General features: G+C 37.2%; 2 protein-coding genes across 8 annotated transcripts in view; one reads left to right on the top strand and one right to left on the bottom strand.

Annotated features, from left to right (window-relative positions):
• LOC129764841 (uncharacterized) overlaps nt 1-17,639 on the top strand; it is a 433,851-nt gene that overhangs the window by 408,655 nt on the left and 7,557 nt on the right. The gene's annotated exons all lie outside the window — the stretch shown is intronic.
• Nucleotides 5,761-6,699, bottom strand: LOC129766836 (uncharacterized). The gene has a single exon (XM_055767437.1). The coding sequence runs from the start codon at nt 6,697-6,699 to the stop codon at nt 5,761-5,763; it is 939 nt and encodes a 312-aa protein (XP_055623412.1).

Here is a 17,639-nt window from a genome sequence, read left to right as displayed (position 1 = left end):
AATGGTTTAATTTTAAGAAATGTTTCATACAATTTGTGATTTTTAATTTGTATTAATTCGTACAACGGATTGGGATATGGATTGTTTTGTATTTCTTCATTAATTTTGACTACTGCGTTTCCAAGTTGATATAAATCTATTGGGTGAATTATTCTGATATATCCTATTTTTATTTAGGCTTTTCCCAAAGGTATGATTGCCAGTGGATTATTGGTTAGATCATGAATATGTATTTTGGAGTGTACAATGTATGCACAAATGATGAATCTGTAAAGATAGAGAGTAATTTTATTCTGTAATGTTTTTTTCTCAAATTTACCTGATGTATTTTTCTGTTGTTTGAGTCAATGACATATGTATCATGGTTTTCTTTAATTTTTATAATATTATAGCGACTTTTGCGTGAATTTGTTTGTGAGAATTTGTTTTTTCATATGCATAGGAATTTGGTTTATATTGTTGATAGGTTTTTGGAATGATCTTTTCTTCTTTATCTTTGAATAGTTTGATAATTTTGTCATTGTTTTGATCTATTATCTTTGTAATTTGGCTAAATGATAGATTTTCTCTATTTTCCCCTATGTTGATATTTTTGGGTGTGTTTTTTTTATAAAGGAATGTATTGTATTATTGTAGCTATGTGCTGCCTGTTGAAATAAAAAATGTATTGTCATATCTGGATTTAATGCTTTTATGCATCTGGCAATTTCTCTTAGAGTTGAATGACATCTGTCAATCTGACCATTAGTCTCTGATCTATTTACTGGTGTTTTGAAAACTTGTATACCTAGATTTAATATTTGTTGTTCTACAACATTGGAAACGAATGAACTTTCATTATCAATGACTATTTGAGCTGGTAAATCCCAATCGAATAATAATTGTAGTAATACATCTTTTATGTCACAAATTGATTTTGATTTTATGGGTCTAATTTTTAAATATTTGGAGAATCTGTCTATAGAAGATATAAAAAGAAAATTGGAGTTGTATACAAAAATAACAATATGGATAATTTCTCCAGGATAATTTGGTATTGGTGTTTTTACAGGTATAAATTGTTGTGGGTTTCTTTCGTATTTTTCTGTTTTACATAATTCGCAATTTTTTACAACTTTTTGTATTAATTTGTGTATACCTGGAAAGAAGCATTTTTTTATGATTTGTTGAGAGTTTTCTTTTGCATTTCGGTGAGCAAAGTTATGTATATTTCTTCTAACTGTTGCTCTTCATTGTTCAGATCTGTTACTTGTGTTTGTGAAAACCTAGCTTTGACAATTTTAGAATTAAATTTTTGTTTGTATATTTCTTGTATTTGACCCATTATGTTTTCATTTGTTAAAATTCCATTTACAACTCCTGGATTTAAGAATTGTTTAAGTGTGTCTCTTAGAAATTGTGGGGTAAAAAATGGTTCGACAAATATGTGTCTACTGAATTTTTCAAAAGGGATATTTAATTCATGCGATGAGGTTTGTCCGATTTGAAAAATTAATTGATTCCGAAAAACATTGATGGGTGCTTCAGTTGATGGAATGTATGAAGTGTCATCGTTTTCTGCTGAATGAATGGTTGGGGTTAGTGAGTTAATTTGGATTCGTGATAACGCGTCTGCTACTACGTTGGATTTTCCAGGTTTGTAATGCATTTCATAATGCATTACAAACCTGGAAAAAAAAATGATTTCCAGCGTTTTAGTTTAGCGTTGTTGTTTTTTGGTGATAGTGTGAATGTTAGTGGTAGATGATCAGTGTAAATTTTTAATTTAGCTCCGTAAATGAAATTTCGTAGAGTTTGTAATGCCCAGACGACTGCAAGCAGCTCCTTTTCATTTGTTGTGTAGTTTTCTTCTGTTCTGGAAAGAGTTCTGGAAATGAAGGTTATCGGTCTTTCTCCGTTGGGAAATTGTTGAGAAAGCACAGCTCCTAAGGCTTTATCTGATGCATCTGTGGTAAGGATGAAGGGTTTTTCAAAATCTGGATAAGCTAGAACATCGTTTGAGGATAAAATACTTTTTAAAGTTTGAAAAGCATCTCGTGCTTCTGCATCTAATTTGATTAAAAATGCTTTAGATTGATTTTTCGGAATTTGGCGATGGCCATCTTCCCCTCTCAAAAGTTTTGTCAAAGGTTTTGCAGTTGCTGCATAATCTTTGATAAAACGTCTGTTGTAACCAGATAGTCCAAGAAATGCTCTTAATTCTTTCAAATTTGTTGGTTCTGGGTATTTTTCAATGCTTTCAACCTTTTTTGGATTTGGTTTTAAGCCGTGTTCTGAAACAATAAATCCTAAAAATTCTACATCATTTTTCTAGAATTCTGATTTGTCTGGTTGAATTTAGAAGTTTGATTTTCTTAGTGTTTCCAGTACAATTTTCAAATTATTCAAGTGTTCATTTAGTGTTTTTTCCGAATATAATAATGTCATCAATATAAACATGACATATTTTGCCAATGTGTTCTTGAAGAATATCATCCATTACTCTTTAGAAGATGGATGGTGCGTTTTTAAAACCGAACGGCATTCGAACGAATTCGTATTTACCGTTATTTATAGAAAAAGCTGTTTTTTCAATGTCAGATTTTGACATGGGTACTTGATGAAATCCTGACGCAAGGTCAAGTGTTGTGAAATATTTATTATTTCCAAGGTTTGCTAAAACTGCTGACGTATCCGGGATAGGATATCTATCACTTATAGTTTTTGCATTTAGTTTACGATAATCAATTACTAATCTGTATTTTTTTTCATTGCTCGCATCGAGTTTTTTTGGTACTATCCAAACAGGTGCGTTATATGGAGAACGCGAAGGCTTTATTATACCATCATTTAGAAGTTTGTTAAATTGATTTATAACTTCTGTTTCTAGAGATTGAGGATAGGGATAGGATTTACAATATACAGGATTATCATCAGTTGTTCGTATCTTTGCTTCGACTTTGGTGGTAAATGGTAATTTTTGGTCTGGTGGCTGAAAAAGATCCTGAAATGAAGTTAATAATAATGTAAGCTGATGTTTTTCTTCGGTATTTAGATGCTCGTTCCTGATGTGAGTTTTATTGATTTGCTGAAAATTATGTTGTAAAAGTGGAATAATACTATTATTGGGCATTATAATTTTTTCTCCAGAAACGTCGATGATTATATTTCCTCCTACTGATGAAACTGATGAGGGTTTGTTACATTGTGTGATATCTTTGTGAATTTTCGATGTATGAAATTTTTATTGGAGCCTGTATCTACTAAAACTTTTAATGCTTTTCTTTCGTTGCCATAATATAAGAAGTATGGTAACGAAGATTTCATCCTAAAAAATTGAATTCTGCATTTTCTAAGTCCTCATTTTCTTCATTGTCGTCTTGAATTTCTAATTGTTTCATATATCTTTCAAAGTATTGATCCTGTTGAAGTTGTTCATTATAATTTTCTTCTGTTTGTTCAATATATTCTTCAATTGGCTCTTCTTTTTCTTCTATATTTTGGGAATTTTGGGAGTTTTGGGGATCATTTGTAGAAATATTAAACATACGTTGGCGTTTGGGGGGTCTATTTTGGTTTGAATTCTGTGGTCTATTTCCATAATTTATCATTCTGCTTCGGATTGATTGATCTACTTCCATTGGTTCTGGTGGGGGTTGTCGAAAAGGATTTCTAGGAGGTAATTGTGGTTTAGGTTGAAAGGAATGTTGTGGAAATTGTTGGAAATTTTGTTTTGGAGCATTCCATTAAATGGGGGCCTGAAATTATGGTTGTTATCAAAGAAAGGCTGGGGTTTGAAATTATGGTTGTTATTAAAGAAAGGCTGGGGTTTGAAATTATGATTTCTGAAATTTGGAATGGGATTTGGTTTCAACATTCGTGGTGGTAATTTTGGTGGATTGATGGGAATTAAGTTTCTTGGTGCTGCTGTGTGGTCAAAATGTTTTGGTTTGGTAAGCATTTTTCTGCACTCTACATTCTGAAATGCGATACAATAGCTGTATGCACTTGCCAAAGATGAAGGTTCATAGTTTCTAATGAATTTGTATATATCTCCATCAAGACCTCGTATGAATGCGTCTATTGCTTTCTTATTATATGATTCTATTAAAGCTTTTGAAGCTTCTGGATGGCTAAATCGGGTATCTGTTTTAATTTGGTTTGCTATTAATGATAACAACCTGTTAACTTCATCGTAATAAATTTCCAAAGAGTTTCCTCTTTGCTGAACTGTCATTAGCTGATAATCTAGTGTTTCAAGATCACGCTTTTCACCATAATAAGTGACAAGTGTTTTCTTGATCATTGTCCAATTAATCTCAATGTTAGAAGCGACTAATGCGTCATTTGTTTCTCCTCTGATTTTTCTTCGAATGGTTTTGCATACCATATGGAATTTATTTTGTAAACACTTTGGTTTGCATTTGCTAGGTATAATTGAACTAGACTGTCAACATCACTGATCCTGTTGTTTAATTCACTTGGATCGCCTGTGAATATTGGCAAGTCTTTGACTAAATCAGGAATTTTTTCAAAGGTATCTGGGTTCACGGGAAAACCATCTTGTTTCGAGAAATATAAGGGTGGATTACTGTAGTCAGGAACAATTTGTGGAGCGGAAGCGGCTTCTAGAGCGGCAATACGGCTCAGGAGTTGATTAACATCGAATTGTTCCATGTTGTTTATTCTTAATTGATTAAATGCTTCTAATAAATTATCCAGTTTTCAGAAATATAGAAAATATCAAGAATATTGATGAAATAAATGTTTAAGAAATATTATTTATTATTGTTTACAAAAAATTGTATATAGTTTAGAATATAAAAAATATTAAAAATGTTGAAAATAAATGTTTAAAAAACATTTATATGATGTTGAATAAAAATTTAACCTTACCTGAAAAAAATATTTAATATTATATTGTATTATATAATATTTATTATATGAATTTATTATTTCAAATATATATTATTTTCAAAAATTATTTTGTAAATTACCTTTCTTTCTTCTGAAATAAATTATTTATTATTTATTTTTATTTATCATTTTTATCAAAAAATATTTTTTTAGTTACCTTGATTTTTTTCTGAAATCAATTATTTGTTATTATTCACTTGATTATAAATCACTTTTTCAAATTTCACTTTATTTCTCACTTTTGTGATATTCTTTTTTTTTTCTTTAAGTGTACTTACATTAAATTTCTTAGCATTCTAACTTCCGATCCTCTTTCAGTGGAAGTGCGAGTTTTCTTCCTCTTTCGGCGAAAGTCCTCGTCTTGATTATTTGTGGAACCGGAACCTCTGACGGCCGGTATCCTCCTCGGGTCGAGACCAGGCGGTGTCCAAAATCTTTCCGGTGTGGCGGCTGGTTCCCTTTTGCTGATTGCTACTTGTGGAGCCTTTCCACACGGCTGCTAAATGGCGGTCGGAGTTTCGGATAATTTTCGGATGGTTTTAGTCCGCGTCACTCTTACGTGGCGGATCTTAAAACACTATCACTCAATCACACGCGCTGGTCCCTATTCGGGCGCCAGTTAAGAAACTTCGGACTTACTTAATGTTAAAAAATATCTTTTCTTTCGGAGTGAAGCTCCGTCTTTTATTTACTGGTTGAAATATAACTTCAGAATGCCTTTACAATTGTTATCCCTGTCTTTTATATTCACTGAGATGGTTTACAATAATTTTATCTTATCTTAATTCAGCATATTTAGCGGGAACGATCCGGGTGGTCTGATGTGTTGTTGATGTTATCCGGGCCGTCTGAGAATGTTTATGTTTATCGACCGCTGGTCGATATTGTGATGACTCGTATTTTGTTTATCTCGAGTGTCGTATGTTGAGCTGGCTGGTGTTGCGTTAACTTATGAGTCTGATATCTCTTCACCTGAGTCTTATTAGCAACATCTTTAGGCTTCCGATTGGCATCATGTGTGAAAGCAAGACACACTCTCTGTAAATGACCTTTCTTCTTGCAAAATCCGCAAATCGTATTCTTATGCACGCATGTATTGGCCAAGTGGGTCTCACTTCCACATCTGAAGCACTTGTTAGTATTAGTGTTAGTTACATTCACACCAACAGAAGAGGAGCCACGATTATAAAACTGTGATGGCTGTTTCTTACTGTCGGTCAAATTTACTTCATGGTATCTTCTATTCAGCATTTCAACTCCTTCGCCAGACGCCTCCATGGAAATCGCGATTTGTTTTGCCTTCTCGAAAGTAAGATCTTTTTCTTCGATGAGCCGAGACTTGATACGTTGGCTGCGCAACCCAAACACCAGTTGATTGCGTAGTGCTTTTGATAGGTATTCCTCAAACTTACAGTGCTTCGATTCTCTCTGTAGCACCGTGATGAAATCCGTTATCGACTCTCCTTCCTTCTGCTGCCTGGAGCGAAACTTCCACAATTCAACCATTTCCAGTGGCTCAAGGTCGAAATAATCCCCCAACGTAATTACAATTTCGGTATATGTCTTGGTCTCAGGTTCAACAGGAGACAAAACATCACAAAGAACGTTATACGTCTGTGCTCCCATGTAAAACAGCAGCATGTGTTTCTTTCTTCCCTCCGGCACACCGTATATTAGAAAAGCGCCTTCCAGCCGCTTGACCCAACGAAGCCATTTGGAATTATTCCGATCGAACGGTTCCAAAACGAATGTCGGCATCACGGCCGCAATTTCCACAACAGCACCATCACCACCTCTAGCCATCCTTCGACAGCAAGCAGCAGCAACACGATTAAAAAAAATCACCGACTCAGCACAGCCAGAATCCAATCACACAACGCTAAGTTGTGTTGATGAAAGCACAACTTGGTTGCAACGTCAACCACCACGCTCGCAAGTGTACACGTAACTTTCAGCCTCGTTGGCCCCAATGCGTAATGCCGATTTTTTCAATCGACAAATGGCGTGTTTCGTTTCAAAAAATCCACGCGATTTACGTAGCACTGTTCAATTCACTGGCCAGTTCGTACAAGACTATTTCGCAATATTGTTATTTCACTCGTCACTAACGATTATATCGCGAGTTCTTTCTAAGCTCGTCGCCAAACTGTTATAACTGTACAGGGCAAACGTTCGGATTAAAGGATGAAAGACACGTTCTCTCATTGGTTACTCAATCCCGAATGTTCTTTTATTGATGGACAGAAAAAGGTAATCAACAATGTTTCACTATACTAGACTAGTCATGTCATGACATACATAGATCAAGGTGAATATAAAATAGCAAGGTGGTAAATATATAGCATATTCCATAAGGGGTTTTTAAAAAAAATATTGTATAATATTTATTTTACTTACAAAATTATTCCTACACTCGCGACGTCTTGTCGACTTGAAAATCAAATCAAAACTAACTTATTCTTTAGAAACTAACTTGAGTTGTGTGCGGTGTCGTCTGACCTGCTGGGTCAGGGAAACCGCGTTCGTTTCGCTGTCAGCAAGACGCTGTTGACAAGAATGCTATGTCGGCTTCTTCGTTGGTGATGTTTTCGGGTTGAAACAAGAGAAGAGCCCATGTGTTGTTGACGTTGCATTCGGAGGTGATGGTGATGCTCATAGCCCATGATCTGTTCCCAATATTGGGATCTTCATATAATCTGAGGCCTTTTCAAACCACCCTAGGGTGCCCAAGCCGGTATAAGACAATGACAGAACACAACCTGCATTCCAAAGGCTTAAGAGGTTGTCGGAATCAGTAGGAACGGTAGCATTCTATAAAGAACGTTCTGAGCTGTACTACTATCACTGTCTCCTTAGTTATAACTGCCTTCATCCTAGCAATGAAAGTATAGTGTGGATAACAGAAGCAATCTAGGCGAGGAAGTCCTTCCGAAGCTCTCCCAAATAAACTTCTGAATCGGACCCCAAAAGTCTGTTGTATATGCATTGACACCGATGTCTCATCCTTGGTGATCAGACGATAAGTATTCATGGCTAGCAATCCTAGGTAAAGTAAGATCCTTGATTTCTGCTCACAACAGACATCCCGCTTTGTCTCCTCTGTGACGCTCGAGGTCTCTTCAGCGGTTGAAAAGTTGTCCGTTTCGATGTAGTACTGGGGTCTCCCAAATACCGGCTCAGAAGTTGGTGACATCGCTGATATCTAGCAAACATTCACTGTAGTCAGTGCCGTCTAGGTGCCGTTTTGCCAGACTCTTCCGTCCTTTCCAGCCACAACCGCCATTCACTCATTCTTGACTCCTATAAGGATTAGATTACTCACGGCTAAGGGTTTCGTTTCACCGAACCGTTATGTTGTAATATCGAGGCTTTGATATCGTCCTCCTGCCTTTTCAGCATTTGGTAGATTCCCGCATGTCCAGTTTGAAGCGCTTCAGAACGGCCTGCTCCTTCACTGAGGATCTTGCTAATTGCTGAGGTGCCGGTAACCCCTTGAGTGCTTGTCGGTATGCCGGAACTATCGTGTGTTCTTGATTGACAGTGAACTTAGTTTGCGATGCTGTCGCCATTTTGCCAACGTATATGGGTTTCCACAATTTAACTGTCTTGGGAACTCCTTGGGTTTCGATCTGTGTAAACACTGACCGTAGCTCCTTACGCAACAAACGATTCTTCTCATACATTCCTCTGATAATGCCTAAGTCCTCATAATAGACGATCCTCATACGATCACAAGGGTCAGGATCTGGTTGAAACTCTCAATGGGCTAGCTGACCAACACTTTCATTCTGAAGTTCCCGTTAACAACTCTATGATGTTTTATTACCATAAAATAAGAAATATGGTAATGTTGAGTTCATTCTAAAAAAATAAGTTCAGCTGATTCATCCAGATTCGAATCCTCTTCTTTTCTTGATATTTAATTCCTGTTATATATCTTTCAAAAGATTCACCATCAGGACAGTTTTCCTCTGATAGATATGGTATTTGTTCAGAATATTGCGTTATATCCGGATCTTCAGTTTGTAAATTAATTGTTCTCATTCGTTTTACTGGTCTGTTTGAATAATTGACCATATCCTTTCGAAGTGATGGATCTACATCCATTGGTTCTGGTCTATTTATTGGAGGTTGGGGTTGCAATTGTGTTTTTGTAATGACCGGCTGATTTGGAGGATATTGAGGTTTAACAAAAGGCACATTTTGAATATATCTTTGCATGAATGGTGGATTGGAGTTATGTTGTTGTCTAGGTATAAATGTTTGATTTGGAATAAATCTTGGTGAATGAGTATACCTTGGCTGATTTAAATTCATTGGTGGCAAATAGTTTGGTTGAATCATACGAATAGGTTTAGGTGGTAATTTTGGTAAATTATATTGAATTGGCTTTGTAATTTGAAATGACTCTGGAATTCTTTTTTTTTTATCAGTGTTTTTCTATATTCTACATTTTGAAATGAAAGACAGTATGCATAAGCCTGTGCTAAAGATTTTGATCGATAATTTCTTAAAATTTTTCCTAAATCTCCATCTAATCCTCGAATAAATGAATCCACTGCTTTATCGTTTTAAGCTTGAAGCATCGCATTTTGATGCATCGCTGGATGTCTAAATCTATCATCCGTTCTTAAGTGATTTGCTATTGCTGACACTAATTTATTTATTCGATCAAAATAAACATCAATTGCTTATCCATGCTGAGCACAAGACATCAACTTTGGATCAGTTGTTAAGTCACGCTTCTCTCCGTAACAAGTTTGAAGAGTTTGTTTGATCATTAGCCAATTTCCATTCACATTATGAGCTACTAAGGCATTATTTGCCTCGCCTTTGATTTTCCTCCATGGATTTCCATGAAATTCTGATAGATTTTTGACTAAGTCTGGTATGGATTTGATAGAAGTTGGGTCAATTGGGGTATTATTTTCATTTATCAAAAAAAGTGGTGGATCTGAATAATCAATTTGTTCTGGAGAAGTTAAAGCAGTTTCAATTGCTTTAATCCTTTAATCCGTCAAGTTTCTAATTTGTTCCTCAGCCATTTTATCAGTCAAATGGAATTTTAATATTTGGTTTATTAATTGATCAATTTTTGTTTCATATTTACTGTTTATAAATAGTAACACTAATATTTGATTATATTCAAATTATTTAATAAACACTCAATTTTATAATTTTAATTTTCAATAAACACTTTTATTAATTTATAAAAAAATTATGAACACTTAATTTTATAAACTTATAGATTTTCATTCAACACTTATTTTCTTGTTTATTAATACTTACAAAATATTTTTTATCATGTCTTCTAGGACTTGGGTCCTTATCCTGTTCCGGCAGAACTCCAATTAATACCAAGCGCGATCTCCAACCTTCCCAGTGGAGTGACAGATTCCCTTTTATCCGTCGTCGAGTTGACAGCTGCCGACGATTACTAAGGGCCGTTTTCTTCACCTGCCCCGCTTAACGCGTTAAACCTGGCTTACGGTAAGCCTCGCTTAACGTTAAGCCGCACATTTAAGCGAGGCTTAAAAAATTACATTTCTTCACCCCGGTTTAGCAATCTGAGAGGCTCGCTTACCGTAAGCCGCGCTTAGGTATATTTCCCGTTTGGTCGCCCTATTTTTCCATTTGACCTGTCACTTTAAGCCGACGATGATTGTTTTGATGTGATACGCAATCGAGAAATTCGACATTGATCATTAATGAGGGCCAATTTCGTAAATGTAATAAATGATTTTCATGGATTTTCCATGTTGTTATGTTTTTTTTTACTTTACTCATCAATTCTATGCAACAGCATGTGTTTTTCTTTTCACAGTAATGATGAATGTTTCCTTGAGAATTACATATTTCTCAACACATAACACCAGGAAACAGTCATTTTTATAAATAAGACTTTGGCTCTTATGAGATAGTGTCAGTAGTAGAAGAATTGAATCTATTTTTCTGTTTTTAACAACTCGTTGGGACTTTGAACAAAAAGGTAAAGTAAAATGACGCCGAAACTCGGAGACAAAAAGCGAGTCCGCTCGATTAATTTCACAGATGCGGAAGAAGAATTGCTGCTGAGATTAGCATTGAATAGAAAAGACGTAATTGAATGCAAGGTCAGCGACGTTAAAAGGAACGACGATAAAGTTCGCATGTGGGAGGAAATCACTAGAGAGTTCAATACGAGCTGCCTCAATACGGTAAGTATAATAGTACTTCGTGTGCTATTCACAAGTAAATTTGCGTTTCTTCGTTACGCACGATTTTAGTTTGAGCAATCTGTAAATTTTGAATATACTTCGAATGCGAGCCAGACCTTTTTAAGGCCCAAGCACAATGACAGCGACAGAGTGACACAGTGGTAGCGCGGCAAACCAGATTTTATTCATCGTTCAGTGGCGTAGCCAGAAATTCGGTCTAGGGAGGATTTGTGTCGAACAAATTTTAAAAAGAGGATGTAAATGAAAATTTTTACACTACTGATCAAATCAAAGTAGGATTGATGTTATCTAAAACTAATTCAACTTGATTCAACTCTCATTGATATTGGGCTGCCGAAACTGTCCCTGTTATTATGCGTGGGCATTCAAAGCATTATGATATTTATGATCGGGTTATGGCTCTATCAATACAAATATTTTTTTTTATCAATTTTATCAAACAGGTGAGAACGCTGACAGTACTCAAAAAGAAATATGAAAATATAAAAAAGAACATCCGTCAGGCGGTTTCAAAGGAGACATTATCGCGTAGAGCCACTGGTGGCGGTCGAGGCCCTGAAGAATGGCGGCCAAAATCAGAAGCGATGGCTGAGCTACGAGAAGTAATCGCGTTGTCTGTCGATGGACTTCAATCTCTTTGCGACGATGATGATGATGAAGAAACCGTTGCTGCTGCGCCAAAAGAATCCACAACATTGATTGAGGCCGAGATAGATTCTCAGATAGAGCCTCATGCTGAAGTGGAAGCAGCAACGAGCGATGGTTATGAGGTTGAATATCTAGGTTTCACATCTAAGAAACGGTGTTGCCAGATATTTTGTATTACGATACCCGGAATCGCCTACGATTATAAAGTGTCCATAATCTCCTCGCTCAAGCTGCATCTTCAGTGAAGAGTTATTAAAGATGTGTTGGTCGTGGGATGCTCCAGGCCACCTTGCGACAATATTCAAAATTTTCAAATTTGCAGAGCTGACTGTTTGCACGTTTATCGAAAACCATGATTTTCGATTTCTGTAGTTTTCGGCATGATCACCATGACCGTACTCTTCTGAAGACGAAATCTCATAAAGAAATCCAGATCGTCCCAATTATCAATATTTATTCGAACACGCATTTTATATTGACGACGTGCTAATAGTAATTCGCCGTATTGTTCACTATTTTCTTCATCATCATCTAAAAATCTCCAATAATATGTATCCCAAACACAATTACGATAACAAGACATTTTGTATAAAATCGTTTTTAATACTAGTTGAATGGCTGAAAAAATATCTGCTACTACTACCAAAGCACAACAGTGAAGAAAAGCAAAAACTGAAAATCGACCGCTTAACGGCGTTAAGCGGTCATAGACCACCGCTTAAGATAAGCGACGCTTAGCCTAAGCCAGGCTTTATTAAACCCTGGCTTAGCCGTTAAGCGGAGGTGAAGAAATGGGAAAAAAGTAAAGCGAGGCTTAACTTGCCGTTAAGCCTCGCTTAAATCTTAAGCGGAGGTGAAGAAACCATCGCTAAGGTGTCTTTTCTCCACGGCTGCTTTATGCGGTAGTGTTTTCGGATTTGTCTCACTTAACTGTTTCGCCGCGATACTTTTGCCGAAACTCGCGATGGTCCCTATTCGGGCGCCAGTTATATTTTAATACTACTTTTTACATAAAAAAATATATTTTTATTAATCAAAATTAAAAATCACTAATCACTAATGAAGCTAGAACTTGTACTGGATCAAGAACTATAACTATAACTGATCGATGCATTGCTGGTACTCCCTTTATATATGCTGAATTGGAATGCTTCGGAGAAACGCAAGTGGCGCGTGTTGTCGCTCGCTGGTGATGTTTTGTGTTCGTCTTCATCGGTACCGGCAGGTATTTCTGGAACTGATGGCAGATGTTTCGGCTGGCATCGATTCGTTGGTACTGGGTGCATTGATGGAGTTTTCCGGAATTGGATGTTGTGGCTAGTTTCGATTAAATGTTGTGGTGCGAATTTGGTCTGGTGTTAATTGTTGAATGTTGTGGTGCGAATTTGGTCTGGTGTTAATTGTTGAATGTTGTGGCTTGTGGCTTATTGTCTGGTGCTAACTAGCCTTTGCCTGAATGGTCAAGCGTCTGGAATGACTGGGCAATCTCGTGGTCCGTTAATCTCAAAGCAAACACAAACCATCTCTAGGGAACTTGTGAGACTGGTCTTGGGGTGGCTGCTCTGTTACAAACTTGTTCTTCCTTGCCCAGGACACATACAACCCCAAGTCAGCTAATTCAGCTCTAATGCGAGCCCATGGGAAGGTACCCCTGCATGTAATTTTGACCACTCCCACTCAACAATATCCCGGTAGGCACTGCCTTTGCCCGCCATTTCTTCCGCAATCTTCTAGATGCCGGCTGCACCACTAATATGGGCCACTACAACATCAATCCACTTTCTTTGATACAATGCGTCCTTTTGTCTCACTAGTTCGAATAATAGTGTAGCGGGTCCCATCTGCTGCATTTGCGCAGTCTGCATTGCCGGGGTTAAGTTCGCACCATAACACAGTGCCATATTACGGAGCCGATCTTCGTGCATTTCCATGGTGTGTCCCTTATCAGTACCGCCAACTGTCACGATCTTATAATGTTAGTTCGTAAAGACACTTTCTTGAACTCTGAACTTGAAAGCGTATATTTGGGCGAAGTTAGACTGGAAACACCCACGATCTCTTTTAGCCTCTCAGAATGTAGTTGAAAACTCCCTTTAACACGAAACAAAGTTAAGATCTTCTCTCCGACTTTCAACTCAGTCTCTTCTGTTAGCTTCTCCTTAACTGATCTTTTGCCATTTGCGGTTTCTTTGACCGTCGTAGGCTATCTTGCACTCATATGCAATGTCATACAAACATTGTACCACTTCTGTCTTATCAAGCATTGCTGGTCATTTACGCATATTTGCTTCCTCATTGAAATAACATCACTATATGCGGAGAGGAATTGTCCAGACGCAGAAGATAATTTTCATCATTTGAATGCATTTGGTCGTTTTCTCGTCAGCATCAAAATACTGAGTAAAAGCTTCATGTAGGTAAATGATGAAGTATCGGATCCTCTTGTTTAACTCCTTATCCAGGTCAGGGCGCTTTAGTCCCCCAGCCACTATGACTTCTCCTTGCTCATTCACTAGTTGTATCTTTGCCCTTTTTGCGGGTCTGTCAATGTTGCGATCCAAATAGACTTCTGACTCTATCGCAAAAAGTCTGCTGGACTTCCATCGACACAACAGACTCATCTTTCGTCTTTTCTACTACCGCACGGTATGTGAAGTGTCACAAGGCTTTCACCCTACCCCGTTCACGCTCCTCAAAGAATTGTAATGCAATAGATCCCGTCCTCTCGTAGGCATGTATGAATAAGTATGCAGTTCCCAAACCTGATTGCATTTATTGACCGGTCCGAACCAAATGCACACCCTATGAGATGAATAAAGAAATGTAATGCGTCATTGATCGACGCTGAATATGGACACTTGTCTGCAAGACAGAACGGCATCATATACAGCATATACGAGTCTGGTATAGAAACTTCTTGTCCCGGGACGTTTATTCTGAACATATCCGTCATGAGGCCCTTTCACATAAGCCACTTGGCAAATAGTCGTATTGACATCCGAGACGTGACACTTGGTGATGCGAAACACTTTATAACTTTATCATCGGCAAAACATTCCGATAGATGTACTACTCCGACGTTTAGTCTTTGAGCCAGGGGTGACCCTACGAAATTGTGTTTGATTGCATCCAGAAGCTGGTCTTTGTAGACATCAAGCCCGGCTGTTGAAATCCTATAACACCCAGTAATAAATATGAGTAGGTTAAGATGTCCCTTTGCGAGGACACGAGTTTGATCCACGTTTACTTGGACTGTTTCACCGGAGTCCGTCCGTCTGTTATTCTTACCAATGTTCTCAAACTCCTTCCCTGTTACGAGTTCTAGTGTTGCCTTGCGGATGACTCAGCTGAAATCGGATGGACTCGGTGCGGAAAATAAATACTCCTGGTTGTGCGTACGAAAATGTACTTTGACTTTATTCGGTCGCTAGCTAAATTGAACTAAGGATTCTAGCTAACTTATTGAGTAAGAATTTGGACTATGCATACACGAATTCTTACTCTAACTTCAAACTAAAAAAGATAGAGAAGATCTCCCTTCCCTACTCAGATAACTGAAACCGCATCGGTTATCTGCCTGCCTATTTGCTACATAAAATTCATCCCATGGTTTCCATCCTTCGCTATCGCTAAAGAGGTTTTGCGACCTAACTATTTGTTGATTGTCAGCAAAGGAATCCTTTATTTTCAGCAAAGGAATATCTTTATTTCCTGTTCTTTTCCTCCACTACGCCTCCCGCGTTGGAGCCTAAATAAACATTTTTGTTTCTTTGCTCTATTCCTTCTCTGCCCTTCGCGCTCATTCCATGCGCGATAAAAGGCGAGACCTAAACTTACAATTGGCCCATACAGCGCTCTCGCCTTGGGGTTTATCAAAACATGCTTCCCATGAAAAATGTTCAAGTGGGAAGCATTTAGCTAATTACCGGCAATAAATATCTACTTCTATTACTTCGTCTAATGCGCTATCGCTGGTGCGCTTATCTTGAGAGCTATATAGAACATTTTGTTGGGATCGTGGTCGAGGTTCTAAAAATGGATTATTTGGATTACTTTTTTGGATAGGAAGGAAGGGATTCAAATTCTATTGAGGATAAAGTGGTTGTTGGAATTTTCTCGGTGGCGGAGGAAGTAAGTTTTGATTACCAGGTGGAATTTTTGGTGGGAACCTCGGCATATCTCGCTCTCAGGGTTTTGGAACCCGATAATTAGAGAGCTCATTTCTAAATGGGGCGCTTCTCACATTCATATTATAGCAATCAATACAGAATTGATATGCTTTTGCCAAACTTGTTGGTGTAGCAGTTTTTAACAGTACATTAAGAGGCTTCTCCAGTCCCTAAATAAAGAAATCCAATGCCTTTTCTCGAAAATATGGCATTCTGGCTCATTTTCTTGTCTGTTTGAATTTGAATAATGATATAATAATTCACACGACTATAATAAGTGCTGAAACATTCGGTCGGATTCTTTCTCTCTGCCGTAGGCTCAAAATTCAATGTTTTAATGTCCCTTTTAGTTCCGTAATAAAGTAACAGAGTCTTTTTGATATCGTGCCAATCGTAAGTAATGTTGTTCGCATTGAGGATATCTGCAGCCTCGCCGCGAATTTTGAGTCTAACGGGGTTTTCGATTATTGCTAGCTAATCTGGTGTAGCAAATTTTGTGCGGTAGTAATTCATATTTTCTTCAACATCAGCGAGCCACGCCAATAGCTACTGAGCTCTACCGTCGAAAGGCTGAAGGATATGGCACCTTTCCTATTTTGTAGGACTGGTGATTTTTTTAAATGATTTACTGCTGCTGGAGCAGCTAAAAATTCCGCAGGATTCATAATTTTGCTAAAATAAAAATCTAATCTACTTCCATTTTTAATTATAGAAGTTTGGTTTTTAATTTTAATATCTCTATAAATACACTTCTCACATTTTTTCAATTATATTTTTTTCAATACACTTCTTACATTGATTTTTGTTAAATTTTCACATTGCTTTGATTTCTTCTCAGGTTGTGGGATTTTCAGAGGTTATGAGGATTTGTTAAGCCTCTTCCGTCACTTTATTTTTGATGCTACGAATGACTTGCCCTTAGCATGTGTCTTCTTTATATTTATCAACAAGACTTAACGTTTGTTCGGCGTCTTGCACCCAAGCTACTATTTTTTCAATTCTGTTTTGTCGCACCAGTGTTCTGTTCTGTTCTTGTTTTGAAGGGACTTTAACCCAAAGGTCATTCGTCCCTGACACCAGTGTCTTCTGAAACGTTGGTCTTGACTTCGACTTTGGGTAGTTTCGGAGACGGATTCGTCTTCCTCAAAGGTGGGTTTGGCTTCTTTATTTTTGTTACTTGATTCCAATTTTTTGTGTTAAGGTAACTTCATAATAACTTCGCACTTTGTACATGGATGAGTGCAGGGCCGGAATGGACCGTAACTGTCATATTTGACTGTCTAGTTTTTATAAAATAAAGTTTGTTTCTTTTGGACTCAGAATTGCTTTTGATAGGATTCCTAATATAGAGAATTGAATTAATTCGAAAATGTCTCTTAATTTTCTAGTTAGAAATTCTATATTGAAAAGTGTATCACTGATGTATGATACACTTGTTCCTTTATCTTTGATATTTTAAGGATGAGTAAATGGTTGACTCATCCAAGTTCTCTATAAATTGATTATGGGTTGATTGGGAATACCTAAAAATAAAAATAATATTGGTAGCCTTATGGTTTTTTGTTTGAGTATCCCCAAATGCTTTCCTTAGCCGAATTGTTGGGGAGACAGCTGGCGTCTCAGGAACAACGTCCCATCCGCCAACTTTACTTGCATTCTCTCAGATTTGGTAGGCTGTAGCGAAAGCAACAGGCAATTGCCTCCACTA

This window comes from Toxorhynchites rutilus, chromosome 2 (assembly GCF_029784135.1).
Source record: "Toxorhynchites rutilus septentrionalis strain SRP chromosome 2, ASM2978413v1, whole genome shotgun sequence".
Lineage (NCBI taxonomy): Eukaryota > Metazoa > Arthropoda > Insecta > Diptera > Culicidae > Toxorhynchites > Toxorhynchites rutilus.
Note: the sequence above shows the minus strand (reverse complement) of the source record. Positions and strands in the feature narration are given on the sequence as shown.